Raw genomic sequence first — 21441 nt, forward strand, 5'->3', positions numbered from 1 at the left:
CAGTACATGTTGACACAACATTCAAACACTCCTCCTGTTCCGGGGTCTCTCACTGCAGTGGACATTTACTTCTCGTACTTACACTGAGAGCCACCACACGCTAGCACAAGCTAACCACCGCTGTTCGGCTCCTGCCTGTCCAACAGGAAGCAGACCCACATCGCATGCTCGGGTGAACGACATCATAAGGTTCCTCCACGTTCAGAAGGAGCTTTATGTGCTTGGTGTTTCACCTCACTGTGATTATAATCTCTGTTCTGTGCCGCCACGTCCTTTTTGTTTAAGTCTGCATTTTATTTATTAGATAAAAAGCTGCTGACTCTTTTTTACACTATCAGAAACTGAAATGATGATGAATCGATGAGCGACAAATCATATTGCAGAGTTGTTGTTTTCAACGAGAAGATGTTTCATATTCTTGCATTTTAGGTTCTGGGTATTTATTCATGATTGAACGTTTTACAGCAAACATCTCCCCCCCCATCATGACACTGATGCAGAGTTCATCGATGTGATTGACTCCTGGAGCTCCTCGACAAAGACAGGATTAAACCTTTGACCTTCTTAGACCGTCTCTGCTACTGAAAGAAATGAATATCTGAGGATGAGGCACGATTTACTGATTTACAGTGAAAAGAGACGGAAGAGTCAGCACACTGTCCTTTAAGTTTCCTTTTTCTGGGTAAGAGCAGAAAAACAATTACATTTCAGCATCAGCCTTCATAAGTGTTGGCCTCTGGTTTCGATTAGTATGGTCTTGACTACAACTCTAGTGATTGGTACTTGTACCCACTTTTAACTTCTAAATCTTGCCATCCAGCTCTCACTCTTCATTTTCTTTCCCATAATGCCCTTTGTTTCCATCCTGTGAGTTTTTAAGTGCTTCAGATTTAGGGCAACGAGTCGACTCGCTGCAGGTTTTCCCTTCAACGGAGAGAAGCATCCCTTTTGTTCCTCTTACAGTCTAATTATATTGTAGCCCTGTTAATGATGGGGTATTATCCAAATTTAGATGATTAAAATTCAATTATATTCCAGTTTGCGGGGAGAACAGGCCGCGTTTGTTGCCAGAATAGAGACAACACAATGCTTGGCTGGAAGGCTGCGTCCGTGGGGGTGTGAAGGCGACTTGTAATGTTGGTATTTATTCATATTTTAGTACCTATACAATTTGTTTTCTTCCTTTATTCAGCCTCTTGTATTGTCTTTGCTTGGCTCACTCACTGTGCTTTCTGTGAGCGGGAACAATTCCTATCAAGAGGACGCTTAAGAGTGCTTTGACTTATCTCTTATCTTAGCCTAGCACAGTTTACTAGTGTGTTTTTATTACTGTGTGAACGTACAAGACTGAAGTCAATGAAGCCCTTCAGTAATCAGCATCTGTGGTTTTTCACTGACAGTCAGTGTCACGGTCTCGTAATGATCTTTAAATGTCATGATTTGTAGACGAGGCAGGGACACGCACATCACGAGCGCTGGGAGCTTGTCCCAAAGCGCAACATTAAAAAAGAGCAGCCGGGCTAATGCTCCTGTTTTGCTATTAGCGCGTTGACTAATCTGTTCGGCGAGAGGCTTTTTCTATTCGAGAGAGAAAAGAAAAAAACCAGAGCAGATGGTTGAGCAGGATGAAGAGCGGAGACTCAAAGCGAAAGAACCGTCGGTAGTTTTTAAAAAGAGCGTACAAACACACTCAAAAAAAAAAAAACAACAAGGTCTGGAGAGACAAGATAAGGCCTAATTAATTTCATTATCAAAACTACGGACTACAAAACAAGAACATCATTTGTTTAATTTAGCATAAAACAGCTGCAGTTCCTCAGCAGCCGTTTCAGAGGTGCCTCACGCCTCCTTCTCGAGGGCTTTTATCGATCTATCACAGTCGCAAAAAAAACAGCGAGTAAACACAGCCTCCATTAGAAGAGCCGGCAGGGAGATGATTGACTGAGCTTAATACTGTCGAGCATCATAAGCCATGAATCATTCAGTTCCCTTTCCCACAAATTCCACAGCATCAATGTGATTACACAAACACACATTTGGTAGCAGTCAGCACACAGACTGTCGGGATCAATAAGCAGACGTTGTTGTTTTTATCCTCAAACCACAACAGCTTTTTTCTCTCTCCATAGGATGATGGCAGCCCAAGCCTGAGGCAATGACATATTCGTCTCTGTTTCGTCCCTCTTTTCTATCTGGCTTTGACAGTCAGCGTTTATCTGTGTGTGTGTGTGTGTGTGTGTGTGTGTGTGTGTGTGTGTGTGTCTCCGTGCCGTGCACCATGTGAGGTTCACCGCCTCGGGCTCCAGGAGGAAGACAGCTCAGATCCATCAATGAAGGAGACGGGGCACATCTGCATATGCGGGGCGCAGGCGGCCATGTTTGTTTGTTCTGCCAGGATCCCATGGGTGCACCGATCAAGAATACCTGCCAGGTGGATTGTGCCAGATGAAGACGTGCAGAGCAGAAAAAAACAAACAGCCATATCAAGTCACTCCTGGGCGTGCAGGCGAGGGAACGCTGCCTCGGAGCAACAGATGGCCACAACACTCAGGCTGCTGCATCTTTACACTCTTTGTTTGGTTCGAGAAATTACCAAACAAAGGTCTCCAATAAGAACAGTCGAGCAGACCACAGCGACAGGTGGTCTTTCACATCGACATGTGACAAAAATCTCATGAAAGAAGGCTCAAAACCAATCAGGGATAAGGGCTGCTCGATTATGGAAAAACCATCATAATCATGATTATTTTGAATATAGGGATCACAATTATTAAACACGATCTTCTGTACATTCAACATGTTGCAGCTTGAGACAAACACCAGGGTGCTGTGTCAGTGACCGCTGAATACTGAATGATTTGTCTGAGACTTTCAGGGCAAGCCTTCTGACATGACCTCTCTTAGAAAAATACAAAAGTTCTTTAAAGGTTGACAATGGGGGAGCACACAGCAGCTGTTTGCACAGAGTCATTCTTGCACCCAGACTTCCTCACACTATAAGCTGTTTTCACATTATGCACTCTGGAAAATATCTAGATCATTTCAGGAGGACTGCTCCGGAGATTCTCCAGACCTGGCTGTTCACATCTGAACCTCACAGCTGTAGACTATCCCTGTCAGATGGGAGGGAGGAGGGGCGGGGAGGGGGGGGAAGTCTCCTGAGGTAAGATGTGATTTAAAAAAGAAGACGCAGAAGTAGCAGACAATGGCTACAGAATCCTCTACACGATGCTATAATTAGAATATTTGTCTTTATACCAATGCTACTTGTAGTTAAACAGAATCACAATATGAACTCAAGAGTGGAGAACAACATACTGGAGAACAGGAAACATAATGCAGCAGGTTCATTACATGCCCAGAGATCAAAGCGAGCTCATGCAGACACTCTATGCACCACGCAGGAGTCACAGGATATAAACGTCATCTCCCCCTCCTATTGGCTCGAGCTGAATTCTCCTGATAAAACCCTGCTGCGTTCTCACATCAGCTCACTCAGACATGCTGCAGAAAAACTACTAGGAGGCTGGCCGGAGAAACTCCAGATGAATCATAGTGACAAATGTTGCTGTTTACATTCACATATACAGCTCCTCCTTGAAATATCAGGAGTTTTAAGAAGTTTACTGCAAGTGTGAAAGCCCTTACTGATTACATTTGCTGCCTCTACCTTCTTCCCATTTTAAGTAACTTTGGGGAACTTCACATAACGACTGCTGCAGTGGTTCTTCCCTGGAGGTCATTCTTATTTAACTGCATACCAATAAGATTTATGTTTCATCCCCCTATGCTTCACAAATATCCATTACATCCATGTTCTTGCTTCCCTGTTCTTGATTGCAGTTTGTGTTTGGTGGCACGTCGTCATCGTTTTAAATAAGTTTCATTTGTTTCTTGTGGACCGATACTCATGCATGTTAAGTAGTGATTATTTGGCCTCGCCCGGCGCCGTTAATTGTGTCATGTCGCTTTGAAAGCTCGCACATCAAATCGCTGATTGCCAGACCTCTTTATAGCTGACAAATGCGGCTAATTGGCAATCAACCTAATAGGACCCATCTTGGTGGCAGTGTTTGTCATCGCAAGCTAAAGAGTCAAAGTCATTTCCCAGTGAGGGGTTACTTTACGTCCGCTGCGTGTGTGTGTGTGTGTGTGTGTGTGTGTGTGTGTGTGTGTGTGTGTGTGTGTGTGTGTGTGTGTGTGTGTGTGTGTGTGTGTGTGTGTGTGTGTGTGTGTGTGTGTGTGTGTGTGTGTGTGTGTGTGTGTGTGTGTGTGGGTGGATGAGACAGAGAGAAAGCAAGGGTGATAAAGTGATCTGCTCTGGCAACAACTAAAACTTTTATGTGTTCCCAGAGAAAAATCAAAGAGCAGTGTTCTGCACCCTGAGAACTTTCTTTTTTGTGAGTTGTAGTCGATGAACGAGTACACGCTGGCGTTCAGCCTGATGCTGGACACCTGCCATAAACACTGGCCTGAGGAAAATCCACCTACCGCCTTTAAACAACACGTTTGAAGAGCTGCAGCAGTCAGGGAACTTACAAAAAAGGACATCATAATGAACACTGAGGCATAGCTGGAGCATTTCAGCACCATGGACAGCGCCAGGAGCCTAGGTGAAAAGAAACCTGAAGGCGGCCTTTGGAGGGACTCCGGTTTGACAGCAATCGAGAGTATCACATATTTTATTGTTTCACCTTCAGGCAGAGGGACACTGTGTAGTTTCATGGTCCAAACCAAAGTGGACATTTTGCTTTTTATTTGGTTTGATCTATGTCTTCAAATTCCTCAATAATGTAAAAGTCAGTAAATAAAATATCTCAAGGGCTCAAATTTATATCTTCAAAAGCTTTTTTTTTTTTCTAGGAGGAGGGTTGAGACTTTGACAATTAAAGAACTGAGAAAAAAATCCTGTAGTATGATGTGCTATTATTTTCATATCTTGTAGTGTGTGTATGTTTGAGATTACGGAGATGATTTATTGTGTCTGATGCTACCTGAATTTGAAATCATGAATTTTAAATCTCCTGTAGTCTGAACCAGGATTTAATGAGTCACTAAATAGGTGGTCCCCAAACTTTTTCTGCTGGGTCCCCCCTTGGCAGATGAAATATTTTCAAGCCCACCCCTCACCATACATGTCGACACTAAACTTATATCGACACACACTCATCCCACTGTCCGTCACTCTCTTTGCCAACAGACTCCTTTATTTTTAGGATTTATCTGAATCACTATCTGCAACAAGGTCAGAAAGGAAACGTCAGAGTGTGACACGAATTGAAAAGACCAATTAACAGCTTTTACAGAGGAAGCAATTAAAAGAGATACTACTAACATGAAAGTTCACAACATTTAAGATGTAACAACAGTCATTGCTTTAAAAAAAGATGTTTTCTAAACCCGAATCTCTGAAGACTAACAGCTCCCTGAGAAGCTTCAAAGTTTATACTTCAGTCCTGCAATCATTTCAACGACTTGTTTTGATCTTTTCAAGTCCGGTGTGCAGCTGTGAGACTGACACTCTTCATTTTCAAGGTCCGGCTTTGATCTGAATCATGTCTTGATTGCAGAAAACCTCTCTGACTTAACAGTCAGTCAGGTTGAAAATGACAAAAAAAACTCTCAGCAAGTCAAGTGTTCGACCTTCATTCCCTAAAACTCCTCCAGACGGACTCAGCTGAGGTCGATAACAATGACCAGCTGCTGAGAGGGTGAGCAAGTGCGTGATGGGAGTCCACTCCGGTTTCATTTCTTATTTTTATGCCTCATCAGTGAAACTGTTATGCAGCGTTCTTCGCCTTTATTATGTTGGATTCTTCATTATACAAAGTTATCGACCGGCGATAAACAAAAGATAATGGAGGCAAATGGACTGAAGCCTCTTTTTGTCAGGTATTCAATGCCGTTACCCTTCACACCAACATCCCTCCTGTCTTCACACCTGCTGGGCTTGAGTTTGTCTCTAGCTCCTGATTTTTATAGTGAGGATTTAGGAGAGAAAAGAACAGCGGTGATAAAAGACATCCTGGACTCCGACCTGTCCTCTGCAGCTCGACGAGTGCTGCAGACTCCGGGTCAGCAGCTCAAACAGCCACTACTGAAACAGGTCGTTCATCTTCATTTGATCATGTGATGCTCTCTATGAATCACATTTACCTTGTAGTGCACAACACACCCGTGACCCTTTTAATAATGCATCCTCTCCTCAATGTTAACGACTCGTGGGAGGAGTGAGACCAGAGAAGAGAGAATGCACTGGTCATGAGGAAGAATCTTAAGGAGCAAATTGAACTGAGGAGAGAAAAGTGACCTCATGTATTCACAGGAAACGGCGTGTCATAGCAGCAGTAAAAACTGCTTTTTTGTTTTGTTTGGATGTATTTGTTGTCGCTTTTCTAAGTGCGCAGAACCAAACAGCTGATCAGTGCTGAAGAACAGGTATGCTATGAGCGGAAGTAGAGCTAAATCAAATGGGTTCGCGAACAGAGAAGTAAAGCGCTGTTATTTTTTTCAGTTTAGTACGGAGCCCCTGAAGGCCCAAAAAGGAAAGAAAAAATACTACAAATGAATATTGTGTGCACAAGATATACACTAACTTTTTTTTTTTTTTTGGGACTTCAGGGGCTCTGTAGTATACTTTGTTTTTATGTTGTTTTTTAGCTCGGTGTTTATAAAAATTCTCATTTGAGGGTTCTCTGGTGGCTCATAAACTTACTGTTGACAAGTACACCATACAGCCCCCCAAAAATACAGAACTATCCCTTTAATGCACTTGTATGTGCTGTCTGAGCTGTTTGAACCTGTCGCTCAGTGTGCATGGACTTTTGGTTTTCACTTCAGCTGTGGAATTCCTGTATGTCTGTATTTAGGCTCTCGAGTAGACGGAGCTCCCCTAACCTTCAGCGAGGTGCTCTGTCACTACTACCACCTGACGTCCCCGACGCCCAGCCACCACCATCGGACTGTGTCGTCCCCACAACGACCACCGTCCTCCTTCATGCACGGCTTGCTCCGACCTCCACCTCAGCGGTAAGGAAGTGTGGACAACAGGAACGAGAGGAATACAAAGGAGAAATCCTTCCTGCATATTATCCCATATTCTCTTCTGTAAAGCGTCTGGAGATAACACTTGATGTCTCTCGATGTCTCGTTTCCTTCAACATAATTATAATGAAGTTGAAGTTCAACAGATTAATAGGTTACATTTATATTGTAACCAGTCCAACCCGACATTTAGATGTGTTTAAAAGACATTTCCACTTTTGAAACAGAGCTGTTTTTGTCAGCCATTTTGATCAAATGTTCAAAGGGCTTGCCGTAGGACAAAAGAAGATCTAGTTTTTCTTTATCTCTTGCTGTCGAGTGAACCAGTCGAGGCTTCAGCTGAACTTTCTTGCAGACATTAAAGTCACCCCGACAGCGTCTTTTTGTATCCACCTCATGCAGTGTGGTCTTCAGAGCTCGCCACAAACATCTCCGTCGCTCATCTGCCTCGTGATTAAATTGCCTTAAAGTATCACTCCCATTTAATTACTGTCATTATCATCAATGAGAAATTACCAGCGCCTGAAAACGGCAGGGTTAATTAGGCTTTCAGGGACGCAGGGAGATGACTTATTTATCAGTGGTCGCCTGTGAAGGGAAGATATGAATTGGGTGTTAACTTCACGTGGAGTGTGCTCTGCTTCCTTAACTAGCTCTGACTCACTTCACTCCTCCTGACTCCTTCTTTTGTGTCCTCATCCCAATTTGCTTTCAGTGTCACACACAGTAACAGAGTGTTAGCGTTTCAGTCCTGTTATGGAAACTTTAACACTGATGTCCTTTCAAACAAACAGACAGACACATTTCTATGATGGCTCTCTCCATTCTGCAGCAGCTGCTCACAGATCAGTTTGTCCCGCAGGTATGAAAGGATTCTTTTCTATTCCTGCTGGAAGAATGGCCGTAACCTTTTTTCTGTGTTCATCAAGCGACACACCAAAACAAAAAGACGTTCATCAACAAATCATTCTGCACATCAAAAGACAACAGAAGCCCTCTCTCTCGCTTCTCTTTCCCTCAAAAAGTGCAGCTCTCTCTATTTGGGCATCCGAATCAGTAAAATCAGGTTGTGTTGAGATGTCTTTGAAACAAAAACGTCCCCACTCTTGGATCTTGATGGCGCATGATTGAAGAGTACTTCTCAAAGCCAGTGGTTACGTTTTTTTTTTTAAAGGTGAGCAATTTTCATTTCAGCGTATCTCTCCTGCAGCTGATTTCACAGTAAAAAAAAAAAAAAGAAAAAGAAGAAGGCCCTTCAAGTCGGCCTGGCAGGAAATAACCATTGCAGTTTCATAGGAAACATAAGCAAGCGTTTTCAGAATCACAATCAGAAATACTTTATGAATCCCGGGGGGGAAATTTGTAAATTGTTGTTGTTTTAAAGGAAGCAGATAAAAAGAAGCGCTTACTTCTTGGGTGGCACCTGTCCCACGTTGACGCGCACGCAGATGACCTTGCGGGTCTGCATCCCCGTGGAGCAGGGACCCTGGCGGTTGCGGACGACAGTGGAGATGTTGAGGGAGGAGGCGGAGGGGTCGTCGGAGCACGGTCCCCAAGGCCCCGTCTGCCAGTGATAGACCGTGCAGGCGTGCTCGTTACAGTTCCGTACCTCCTGGAGAACGCTGCTGTTCGGGCACACGGCGCCACCTGAGAGTAACAGACACAGTGGAGGTGAGAATACAGAAGAGAAGAGAAGAGGAAGGAAAAAAGCCGGATGGGTCTCCTTTGTGTACAGAGCTCAACTGTGACCGCCCACTTGTTTGGCGGCTCTGGTTCCAGAAGTAAAATGTCCCTCTTCCAATCCCACTTACGGTATATCAAGATAATGAAGCCTGTAACCATGACAACCAGCTACCCCTATACTCGTGACTACAGAACATTTGATTCAGTGACAAAAAGTTGTGAAAAATTTCGAAAAAGGCAAAGGTACAAGACTGTGTACATCATTTTCGTCCGGAGTCAAGGAACTACAAATCCCACAATCCATTGCGAATGATACCTTTATAGGAACTTTAGTCGTGTTTATTCTCTTAATACACACGATGTAGTATGTTGTAGTTTGTGTTGTTAAATGTATAAACTACATTCACTGCTTCATATCAAGGTTAATAAAACCTTTTGTGTTAGCTGCTTCAGCTAGCCTGCTAGCCAAAATACCCGTCTGCACTCGGCGCTGAGAATGTGAAAACACATCTCTGTTGTTCCTCTTTTATTCTTCTATGTTTTTCAAATTTGTTGTGTTTCCAGACGACTTTATTTGGACATCTCATACATATTCCATTTGTCTCGGTAAAAACCTTCTTCTTGCTTTATGCGGTGCCTGATTTGTTTGTCAATTTATTTGATTTCTTGGCTTTAAAGCTCGGTAATGCACTTTGTTTTCAGTTTGTCTGTTTTCATCTCTTCCTTCTTCATTTTATTCTGTAGCACTCAGAGCTGCCCCCCCCCCTCCCCTCCTGTATGTAAGGTGCTGTATAAATAAAAAGGTTTGATTATATTTCAGGTGTTTTCACATTCTGTACGACCAAGCTGTTTTCATGCACATATTTCAGTGTTCCAGTTGGTATGTATGCTTCAGAGAGAGGAGTTGTTGACTCCAGCTGTCGGTGGCAGGTCAGACTCTCAGCGCCCTGTTCTGCTGTGTACAACCTCTGTTTATTGTTTTTCCCTTGCCCAGAATAACATGCCTGTTTGCGCCTTTCTGTCCCACTCTGATTTCTCTTTCGAGGCGGCAGGCAGTCAGTCAGTCAGTCAGTCAGTGGTCGGGTCGATGGACGGAGAGAGCCCTCTCCGCTTTAGAGTAACTGCCGACACTTAGGGGCTTTCAGCAGAGATGGAGAGGCGTTGCGGGACAGCGAGTCCTCCACACCTGTATTTCTCTACCGGGAGTTGACAGAGAGCCAGCTCCATAATGAGCGGCCCTGTACACACTGTTGGGCCTGAATCACACACTGCCAACTCAGACAAATCTCCACCTAATGATCACTGAGAACGGCTTCCTCTGGTGACGGTGCCATGCCAGCACAGCTGACTAACAACGTGCCCATGCCGGTCCCAACACATGCACAACACAGCGCCTCAAACGAGCTGCTGCTGAACAATCACCTACAAGCGCTACATGTCGGGCCATGTGGACAGAATGAAAACAACCTTTCAGGAGACACACAACACCACATGATGGGGCAATAAACAAAGACAGCATATGGGTGCTATATCAGCATTATTTGCAGGATCCTTCACAAAGAGCTGAGCAGAGTTCATAAACTGATATAAGAATCAGGATGCAGTTAATGCAGAGATCTGATAGTCGGCTGTGCCAGGGCTGGGTTCACATCATCGTGCTGACTGCATGACCTGTTGATTAATCAAGTTTTCATATGAAGAAATGCAATTTATCAGCAAGCAAATCATCGAAAACAGCAAAGTGTGTCCTTGGTAAGTTTTAACAATTCTCCTCTTGAAATAGATACATAACAGATAAGGTATTTCATAAAAGCCTAACTTTCAGTCAACCTAACGACAGGCTGAGAGCTGGAGCTGAGGCGGGATTTAAGTCTCCGTTACATCGCACCCACCTGTCAATCATGTCAGCTTATCCACCTAACTAGGGATAACAGGAATCGTTCTTAGATCAAAACAGAGCCGTTTTAAAAAAAGAAAAAATCACACCCCGTACAGTGTGTGCCCATGATGACAATAACTAATCAGACCTATTTAGTTTTTTGTACCAGGCTGTAAACATGTTTATTTATGCTGTAAAAACGTCTTCCTGTAGCCAGCCTCTAGTGGACACTCGATGAACTGCAGGATTTTGCACTTCTGCATTGGCTTAATTTCAAAACCGGAGGTTGCCGCTTGGTATAAACTCTTTAAGTTTAAGTTGGTACTTTCAGTGATTGCTATCCAACCTTCAAACTATGCATCTTAAATATTACTTGACTGATGGCTGTTAGTGAGCGACACTCAGTCCCACGACAATCACCTACAAACTAAATGTGAGCAGTTTGATATAAAGGTTATTGATTGAGCTTATTAATGCGTTCATTAGCACTTTATTCTCTGCAGACATATTGGTGATTGCTTATTATTTTGATCCCTTTATCTCAAAGCTTTGAGAGGTTGCTTCAGTTTCAACAATTGATTTTTTTTCTTCACTTTATTAATATGCAAGACAGGAGCCGGAAAAACCTGCCAAGGAGCTCAAAATCTAATCAGATAATCTGCTCTGCTGGGGGAACCTGTGGCGAGGATACAAAGCTGCTATCAGACAGTGTTCTTTAGTGTATGTGTGTGTGTGTGTGTGTGTGTGTGTGTGTTCAGAAAACAAACGTGTCTGAACAGACGGCAGACAAAAGTTTGATATTGTTTCCTAAAGCTACGACAAGTACAGCTGCTACATTTCTAGACCAAAGTCAAAGATTTACCGAAAAGTTCAGGAAACTTTGGCACCCGAGAAAGACCTTCAAAAAATAAAGATATAGAATATGTTAATGTGACAGGTGAGATAAGCAGAGCATGAGCTAGTTGTAACGTCGAACAGCTACAAGCAGCTAGCACAATCACGCTACTTCACACATGGCCAACGAGGCCTGACTCCACTACAACAGGCTGAATATGTTCAGAATCAATTAAAAGTCAGCCTGAAGCTGTTATGATAATGCTGTTTTTTTTAAAAGTCAAAACAAGCGTACACTTCCTTTTTTTTTCTACTTGTAGACACATAGCTAGAGGTTTGAAACAGATACCAGCTTTAATTACAAATGTTACCCTCCATCACCGTGATCCAGGCCACAACCATCGCAGTGACTGTGAGGAAAACACACTCCAATAAGACACAGAGACATGACACAAAGGGAGAGACAGACAGACACACACACACACACACACACACACACACACACACACACAGGGATTGGAACCAGAGAGAATGAGCATATGCAGAGAACTGATGTGAGAAGCAGATAAAAAGTGAGTGTCAGGCGAGGAGACAGACCGACTGAAATAATCACCAGGACAGATAAGCAGACTGTTTGAGATAAGGACAAATGCACATGCAGACAAGTGTGAAATCCACACATTCAGTGAGCGACAGCAAAGGACGAACTTGAAAGGCCATGACTAAGCCAATATCCAAGCCTCATCTGCATACATTTGCATACACGATGGCGCACAAGGCTGTCTGGCAGGTGGAGGCTCACCTTCCCCGGCGTTGTAGGCGAGAATGGAGCGCGTCCTCAGCTGCTTCCCCTCGATGGTTTTACTCGAGCACGTCTGTGAGCAGGTGGACCAGGGCGTCCAATCGCTGAGCACACAGTCCCTGGAGCAAGGCACCTTGCACGGCACGGGCTCTGGAACCGGAGTGGACGAGCAGAGACCTCTGTCCACTTCTTCTCCTGAGGGAAGAGGAGAAAACAACATGATCAGACTTCAGGTGGAGGGAGAGCTCGACAGGCCTCAGAACTCGCTGAAATGGAGGAATTAAGGAGCAAATGTTGAGTTAGATATTCAGAGATTCATTCATCACATAGAAACCATCGTCTGTGATTCCTGGAAGTGACTTTGGGCCTTGGATCGGGGCCTTAGATTTGATGTTTTCCAACCTTGATTTACTTTAATTTCATTTAAACTAACATCCGAGTTTCCTGGAAACGACTCCAGGCCCTGGTGTTACATTTAAAATAAAACAGCCCAAGATGTCAAGAGTGAATGCTGAAAGCCAAAGCAGCCGCTTTCTTCTGAATTGGATTTATCAATATATTACTTCCAGTTTTCCATCTGTGTTTCCAGGTAAATGTTGTTTGTCAGAAAGTACCATCTGTGAGGGAAGTTAATCAACAACTGTGATGCTTTTACAGAAAAGCAAAATAAAGGAATGTTTTTGAAACTAGGGAAAATAAAGTGTCACTTTCTGGGTTTCTATGTTTGCATTTGTATCAGTGAAATTATAACTGGACCTCATATAAACCTTAAATATCATTAAGGCGGGATGCCTGTAGCCTATTGGTTTGTGTGCGCATCCCATGTACGCAGGCTGAAATCCTCAAGAGCGGTCAGCCCCGGGTTCAAATCCGACCTCTCAGTTTCCCTGGTCTCTGACTCTGTCCTCTGCCCTGTCTCTAAAACAACGCATAAAAATCCCCAAAATACATCTTAAATATTTAAAGGCTGGGGACAAACTGTTCCATTGTAAATGTTGTGGTGAAATATAGACTATAGCACTATATCAAAACCTGCAAATGATGTTCTCACTGTATGAGTCAAATCAGGATAAAGCATGAAGTTTTGTTTGAAAACTCCCTTAGAAGGAACTCAAAATCAAAGAAGTGGTTGCTGTTTTGATCGCGAGCAGAAAGACGGTCGCTACAACTCTAAAAACATTGAACAGACATGCCACAGCTCGAGCATCCTGCTTCCCTATTTTCTGACCTCATCACATAACGTGTTGCCATGGTGCTTTCAGACGCTGAGCCGCTTTGTACAATCAACTGGGGCGCTGACCTGCCCAGGGGTGGCTTGAAGTTTGTATGCTCGCAAAAATGTATTGACCCCTTTTGTCTGCACTAATCACATCCTAGTTTAAGTAACACGAGATAAGGGCAACATAAAGATCTTCTTAACTTCATTCTTCAATGGCATCAAAAATGATGTGTGTCCAAAGTAACACTTTAAAGTATTTTAAAAAGTTACAAACAAACATTTGCACACAGAAAACTATGAGCTGCCTGAAGAGTGGATTTCAGCTTAAGTCCCACCTCTGGCAAGGCAAATAGCCAATCATAGTTAAGGGATTTTGGGCACCCTCTGGACATGGCCCTGAGTCCACTGTGTAAGTATGCTGTCTCATAACAACATTTCGGACATGGCCGACATTCATCCGACTGGAGCAGCTGATTGGGCCGTGAGCGTCCCTCATGTCCTGCAGAACACTGCAGAGCAAACAATGTGCAATGGAGCCGAAACCGGCCCGACTTCAACATCAGTCGTGCTGCTCAAACGAACCAAACGGCCTTGATTCACACAGTGAACACCCGGCTTAATGCAACCAAGACATCCTCATTTGTTTAACCTATTTAAATGAACAACAGCGGTTTCCTCTTCAGCACTCTGTTTGTGTTACAAAGCCAGAGCTGCAGCGTAAACAAACATCCTTTTTTGTTAGTTTTTCTACTTAAAATGTAAAAGTTTATTATACTAAAAGTTCATGCTGTGTTTTTGTGCATTTTGTCGTCCTCCTCACACCGAAAAACAACACTTAAAGAGAGAACATAAAAAAAGTGCTTAATAATTTAAGGGGAAAAGAAAATGAGCCTGATGAAGCGCTGATTGAAACACGTTGCTTTCCGTTTACAATCGAGGATTGCCTGGGTGTTAACCGGGGTAATGAGAATACACTTAAAGCCTCATAGATTCACTGCCTCTTAACTGCACTTCTTCAGTATGGAGACGAATGGAGTAGCTGGGAAAAGGAACAGCTGGGCGTTTTAATTGGTGGCTCGATGTCAAGCCCACAGACCATCTCAGATTGTCGGGACGTGCTTGTTTTTCCTAAGACGTCTGTTTTTCACTGAGACAACTTTGGGAAAGATTTTCTCCACACTGGCGTCAGTACCAACCTGGCATCATTTGACAGAATCCTGAGGCTGCTGCAGAAACCAGAAGGAGGAAATCTACTAACACCAAGTGAGGATTTCATGGATACTTAACGCAAACAAGAGAAGAGAAGAAGTTTTTATCTTTTATTTCTTCTTCTGTTCATTTGACATCCTGTGATACGAAGAGATCTGGAATCAGGGCACGTTTGCAAACACCATGATGGACTTCCTGTGGATGGAGGTGGAGCTAACCGACATCTCGTTTAAAGATTCATGCGCGAGACATCAGTGTAATTTAATAAATTATAAGTAAAGCCATAGGCACATGTCCACCTGCCGTTATTTCCAGGCAGAAAAAGTTCTCGCTGTTCTTACGTGACGTGTTTGTGAGCTGAGAGGAAAAGCGCTGCACATCCGTCCTGTCCCTATGACAACATCCTCTGTATGACCGACGCTGCTCCGTTAATTTTTACTGCATGTTTTTTATTTTACATTGTTTTCTAGCCGATCAGACACGGAGCGAGGAGGATGTGGATACAAGACACGATCTGTATGCGGCAAATCTACGGGGGAAAAAAAGAGCGCCCACTGGTGACGCTGCCGACAGCGCCATTCTGAAAACGACTTTCGACTTGAGCGCTCGGAGCGGCCGCACAAAAAAGTCAGAGCACTTGGGGAAAAAAAAGACTCCTTTTCTCTGCTGCATACGCTCTCTCATTGAAAACAATAGAAAATTGACGCCGGCGACAGATGGACACGGGGCCTTATAGCCAATCATTTTGAGCCCAGACTTCCTTAATAAACCTTTAAAACATTTAAAAAATAAGCCCAACAAACAGGCGGTAAAAACAGGAATTGGACCCAGTGAAATGGGTTTTGTCCTATGGAATAAGTCAACACGTCACTCATGTGTTTCCCATATTGACTTGACAGTTGATTAGTACCACTTTCATGGATTATTGGCAGAATATTCATCCAGATGCACTCTCGACTCCTGCTATCTCCATAATGAAGTGGCACTGAACATAAAAGGAGCAAACTCACATGGGGTCCCCACATTTTTACACTATGGTTCGATGTTTTATTAATGAGCTTCTTGCATCAGCCATAAGTGGATTATATTAACCCACATACTCGCCTGTGTTGCTTCATGTGCTGCTCTCCAAAGCAGAGAATACCCTCCCCTCCCCTCCCCCTCCTGTTAGTGATGCATACGCCTGGGAAAATGTAAACCTGTCAATGGGCTGAATGGGAATTTCAAGCAGGAGGAGAATTGCCGGAGCTGGCTTGACTTTGCATTAAGATGTCACTTTGACAGATACGCAGTGAAGCAGTGATGACTGAGCAGACACGGCAGGAAAATAAGAAGTGACAAGGGACCCCAGCACTTTTCAGGCTTCTCGGAGAGAAAACATGAATGAACAGAACGCCCACTATGAGAGCTAAACCGCCGCTGCTCAGTGTGCAGGAAAAGGAGCCGCTCTCCGCCTAAGTAAGCAGGCAGTCAGCATGGGGAACATCGATAGCCAGCTTCAATAACATTTGTATCGACCTCCGTTCTGATGTCTGGGCGCTCCGGCTGTGTGGCCTTTTTCTCTTTTATGGCTCGGACACACATCGAGAGAAAATATACAGCTGACGACGCAGTGAAAAACCACTGAGGCGAGAAGCGGAGTGAAAATCCAAACAGAACAAATCAATTTTCATCAGATGAGGGAGGGAAGGTGGTGGTGGGGGAGGATCAATCAGCCGAAGTCAGGTGAGAAAGAACAGTGCAGGGACTTTGCAACGGAGTGCGCGATGGGAAAAACTTCACTGAATACCTGCAGTTGATGTATGAAGTGTGATTTGTGCGAGGCGTTCGGAGGTCTAATAAGTTCTCAATTGGGGGGAAACATGAAGAAAGTTGCCGCAGAGGAGCAGAGACTGAAGATCTACTGAGTACATTTGGAAGGGAATGAGTTTTCTTTTCTAGAGCTGCACCTCCCTCTGACTTTACACTCGGTTTAAAGAAACACAGCATGTAATTTGTCTAAAAATATAACTGAATAAAAATCAATAATGGGTTGTATGTGCATTTCATCCACAACCTGAAGGCAGAAGAACGTCTGCAACACCTCCTCTAGTATTAAAGATTTACAGTAATAAAATGTAGCAGTAAAAAATCAGGAGCAGCAAAAGGGCACGAGATAGTCCAGGACCCAGGACCGCGGAGGATTGATTTGATTTAGTGCGAGGAAGGTTTAATTGTGCGTGCAGAGAGGAAGACTGTAATGAGAGAGACAGCGGGAGAGAGGAGAGAGAGGTGGCCACGCTGAATCAAGCAAGCGTTAAAGTAGAAGTAGAACAGTAGGAGGGGAGGGGAGGAAGGAGCACAGGAGGGAGGGGAGTCTGGGGAGAACTCAGCGCAAAGTTGGTGCACGCACGCACGCACGCACGCACGCACGCACGCACACACACACACACACACACACACACACACACACACACACCGAGCTCCACAGGGAGAGTTGGAGGGTCAGTGAAGAGGTGACTTTGAAGGACGTTGGATTTCTGTCAAACGAGGTCAAAGCTGCTCGATTTCACTGCAACTGAAGCGTCGTCAAAACCAATAAATTTTGTGGAAAAAAGCTTCATAAGTTCAATCATCAATGCTGTCTCTGCAGGAAAGAGTTCAGCCTCTGAGTCCTCTGCATGTCATGAGAAGTGTTGATCAACTTCACACTTGGCAGGTGAATCAGTGAAAAAAAAAAAAGTGGATATTTGGATAGCGGGAAAGAGATGTCCGTTGTCTGTAATGTAAAAACAGGATCCTATGGACATGCACCAAAGGAGAGATGTCAGAGTGAGGGAGCTGCCCACAGCTGGCGGTGGGGGGGGACCAACTTCCAGATTTGATCCGCACCGGGACTTGAACTGGCAACCCAGTTCCCAATCTAAGTCCCTAAGGACTGAGCTACTGCTGCACCCAAACAAACCTGCAATTTGAGATGCCAGTATGGATGCTTAATCTGCATTCATACTCCTGTTTGTAGAGATTACTCCAGATCATAACCAATAGCATCCATGACTGCAGCGCCACATGTAAGGTCAATGCATCGCCTCTCTTACCGTTACTGTTGACACACATGACCTGTGCGAGCTGAGACCCGGGGCCGCACGGCTTCTCCTCGTCTGGGATACACTGATCCAAACCGACCAGCTGCCAATCGTGACAACTGGGCTCATCGCACGGCACCGCCTCCACCAGGTGGGGGCAGTTCTCGGGCCCTCCTGTTGGCTCGTTGGTGATTCGTCGTCTTCTCAGTTTGAAACCTGCAGAACAGAGAGTGTATTCAAAAACCAAAACGGAACTAAGCTCAGCCGCCATCATGTCTTTGTACGTTCTTATTGATTCTGCGACGGCACAATATTGGTGTATATGCACGTTGGGTTTAGGTGCTGTGGAAGCTTCCTATACACACACAATCAGACATGCACACACGCAGCACTGCGCTCCCCCGCTGGTACAGCTGATCCTGCCTCGCTTCTGCAGCGTCTCTGTTAACATGTCCGAAGATGGTATGGGGGGGGGGGGATCACTTTGACCACCCATTACGCCTCTGCACCAATTAGATTGAAGGGATGTTAATATTCCGTTTTTTTTTTTTAAAGATTTTGGGCTTTTCATGTCCCTATCAAGAGACAGGACAGTAGACAGAGTCAGAAAGAAGGACCTGAGTACAGATTCCCTCTCATATGTTCGACGTCCTTGTTCAGCTTATTACTGTCTGAAGGCCGAGCGGCAGAGACAGCTCATTAATACTGACTGAAACACTTTACACTGTCCCCACATGGAGCAGAAATCTAACTCTTACTGCACATCCTCCTGCCGTATGAAGTCTGTTGTTTAATACAGAATAATGTACACGTGAAGTCATGCAGAAATCAGCCTGTGTCATATTTAATGAGCTTCAGTGAACTCAGCGCGGCTCTCTTGATTGCTCTATAAAGAAGAATTAACTGTTGAATTCTGCATATTTTGACTTCAGAGCTCCACCCGCTGCTTCCTTTGGTACATTTGACCCCTGACGATGGAATAATAATAACGTAGCTGCAGCATCTCCAGCTCTCGTAGTAACTGATGTATTTTTAAAACGCTGTCCTGCTACTACTGGAGCAGGTCATCATTAACTATTGAGCGCACTGCTCTGAAGCTTCGCTGTGCATTTACAGCTGGTGTAAAAATGATACTAATATCATGTTAAACTTTAATTAAGATTGTTCATAAATATTCATGCGGTTCAGTAGTTCTGTAATCTTTAAAGAGTTATTTTATTGAGTGTTGGAGGAGAGGAAACATTTAGTGCACTGTAAAAACTGAAGCACTAAATAACCTCTTGATTATGTTAATGACAGGGTTTCAGTTTATCTCCACGTTTACTTTAATATTTTAATTATCAGTCAGGCTGTGGAAACATGAATGAAGGAAAAGTTATAAGTGTTTCCTCACAGGATAAACCTGTCTGTGTTTACCTCAGCACCAGGTGGCTGAATGACTGAATGTAAAATGAAAAAGATCTTTATGATACAATTAATGCAAAGGGGGGGAAGATAAACAGTTTAATGCAGACAACCATCAAACATATTTATGTGGCTGCAACTAAAAGGACACATAAAGTTGGCTTACATGACGTCAATCTAATGTCTGCCTTTTTCTTATCTTATAGCTGTAACTGCTACACTGTGCATGGAGTGCAGAACCATCTCAAAATGATCCTTCAGTGTTTGTCATTGAAAAGGTTTTACACGCTACATTATCTGCAGAGGGCTCCTCCTTTCTGAAACTAAAGAAGGGTACAATCACTTCTATCTGAACCACTTCTCTTGCCCGCTTCCATCGCTGCAACACCTGTTGGTTTGACCTGATAACTGGTCTCATATCTGGGAAACCGAGGGGCGTCCAAAACATATCAGTGTCACAATCGACCTGAAGTGATTGAAAATGTTTTCCCTCTGGAAGATCACCAAAATCTGGTACTCGTACCTTTCTTTGCGGCCTGGTCATCACAGTTCTCGAAGGTGCAGGGTCCCCATGCCCCCCACGGTGACACCACACAGTCGATGGGACAGGGTATTTGGCACAGCTGAGACCTGTTGGGGATGGGACCCTCGCACAGTTTGTTCTCCACTGGGCGGGACGCTGCGGGGATGAGAAGAAAGGAATCCAAAATGAGCAGCAGATAAAACGGACCTGCTGCACTTTGATGCTATTCTGGTTTTTTCTTGATGTGAGGAATGTTGTATCATTGTTGCAATCAACAGGAACGAGGGACACACAAATGCTTGTTTACTTTTATTCCTGGTGTTAGAGTCCCAGTAGAGAGCAGATGAGAACAACAGTGTTAAAAAAAACAAAACAAGCCTGTGAAGCAGACACTATTATCCCTTTGTTTTGTTTATCGGCTCCCTGTTAGCATGTCAGGATGATGAATTAGCAATGATTATCTCAAGGAGTGCCTTGCTAGCAACATAAAACATAGTGGAGTCCTGCCCACCGGCGCTCAGGAGATGAGACAACGCAACAACACAACAGTGAAGGTTTAAGAGAACAGAGACAATATCTTGGCTCATGTTTATTCCATGAGGTGTAATTTCTTCCCCTGGTCCTGCCATGTTGGATTTAAGGAAATATGATGCAACAGGTAAATGTTTGCCTGTCTGAACTCCCAGTGAGGAGCTTTGAGGAAATAAAAAAGGAAGACGTTATTGCCATGCAACGCTCAGCTCTGTGCAGAACACATCTCTACATGTCTGCATAACCGTATCAAGGAAAATACTCTAATTTGTAGAGAATCATGAGGCCACACGGGTTCTGCATTTATGTATGTAGATAAGGTATGCATGTTGGTGTGAGTGTTGTTTCACTGCTATCTTTCAGGCAAGGAGCAACAAGCTGCATGAAAACATTAATGCTCATATTTAAAGGTCAAATATTATCCTCCTTCTCAACAAGTTTATATACAATTCTACAATTCATTTATCAAACGCTTTTTTTCCAAAGCGACGAACATCAGAGAGTAAGAACAACACTAGCAAGGATCTAGAGAGGAGGAGACAACATCAGGAAGTGCAAACGAACAGCTTTAAGTCTGATTGGACTCACAGGTGCTGACAGGAAGTGACCAGAGCCAGAGCAAGACATGGACGGCTGTTCTTGAGAGTTCTTATCAGCATCAAAATCGTCCTAAAATCATCTCTATCAGTGGGTAGGTATTCATGAAAGAGCTGGGTCTTTAGCTTTTTCTTAAAAGTGCAGAGGGACTCTGCAGATTGAATGGAGTTTTTGGAAGTTTGTTCCACCACCGAGGAGCAACAGAGGAGAAGAGTCTAGTTAGAGTCTCAGAGCTCCCCAAAACATGTGTGAAGTTTCTTGTTCTGAATCCACTCTGATCCTGTATTTGATCATGCCTATAAACCCCTCTATTTCAGCCCTGCTCAGAACAGGCTGTTTCTGTGTCTGTACCTTTAAATGTAAATGAGCTGTGTCTGACCACGCCCCCTCTCTGGAAAGGCTATTGGGCTTTGGCCATGTCCTATTGTTTACGGTAAGAAGGCAGACTCAGAGGGCAGAACAAACACCTAGCTGTGGGAGTGTCACCCACCTGGGGGAGGGGTTACTGCCCTTTGTGATGTCATGAAGGGAAAATCTCCAAACGGCCTGTTTGAGCACACATTTTCTGAAAAGTGGAGCAGGTAAAAGACAGAGAGGAAGGACTTTTCTCATCATTGGGGGGTTTGTAGACAGACTAGAGACACAGAAACA

At 44.0% G+C, this 21441-nt stretch overlaps 1 protein-coding gene across 1 annotated transcript in view; it reads right to left on the reverse strand.

Annotated features, from left to right (window-relative positions):
• The window catches only part of thsd7ab (thrombospondin, type I, domain containing 7Ab), a 175427-nt gene that overhangs the window by 73811 nt on the left and 80175 nt on the right, over positions 1-21441 (reverse strand). Inside the window, exons 6-9 of the mRNA XM_065958063.1 lie at positions 19663-19818; positions 17748-17951; positions 12243-12437; positions 8454-8691 (exon numbers count right to left, since the gene is read on the reverse strand). Of these exons, the coding sequence (XP_065814135.1) occupies positions 8454-8691; positions 12243-12437; positions 17748-17951; positions 19663-19818 (793 nt within the window). The remainder of the gene's footprint in view (positions 1-8453; positions 8692-12242; positions 12438-17747; positions 17952-19662; positions 19819-21441) is intronic.

The sequence above is a fragment of the Labrus bergylta genome, chromosome 8 (assembly GCF_963930695.1).
Source record: "Labrus bergylta chromosome 8, fLabBer1.1, whole genome shotgun sequence".
Classification (NCBI taxonomy): Eukaryota; Metazoa; Chordata; class Actinopteri; order Labriformes; family Labridae; genus Labrus; species Labrus bergylta.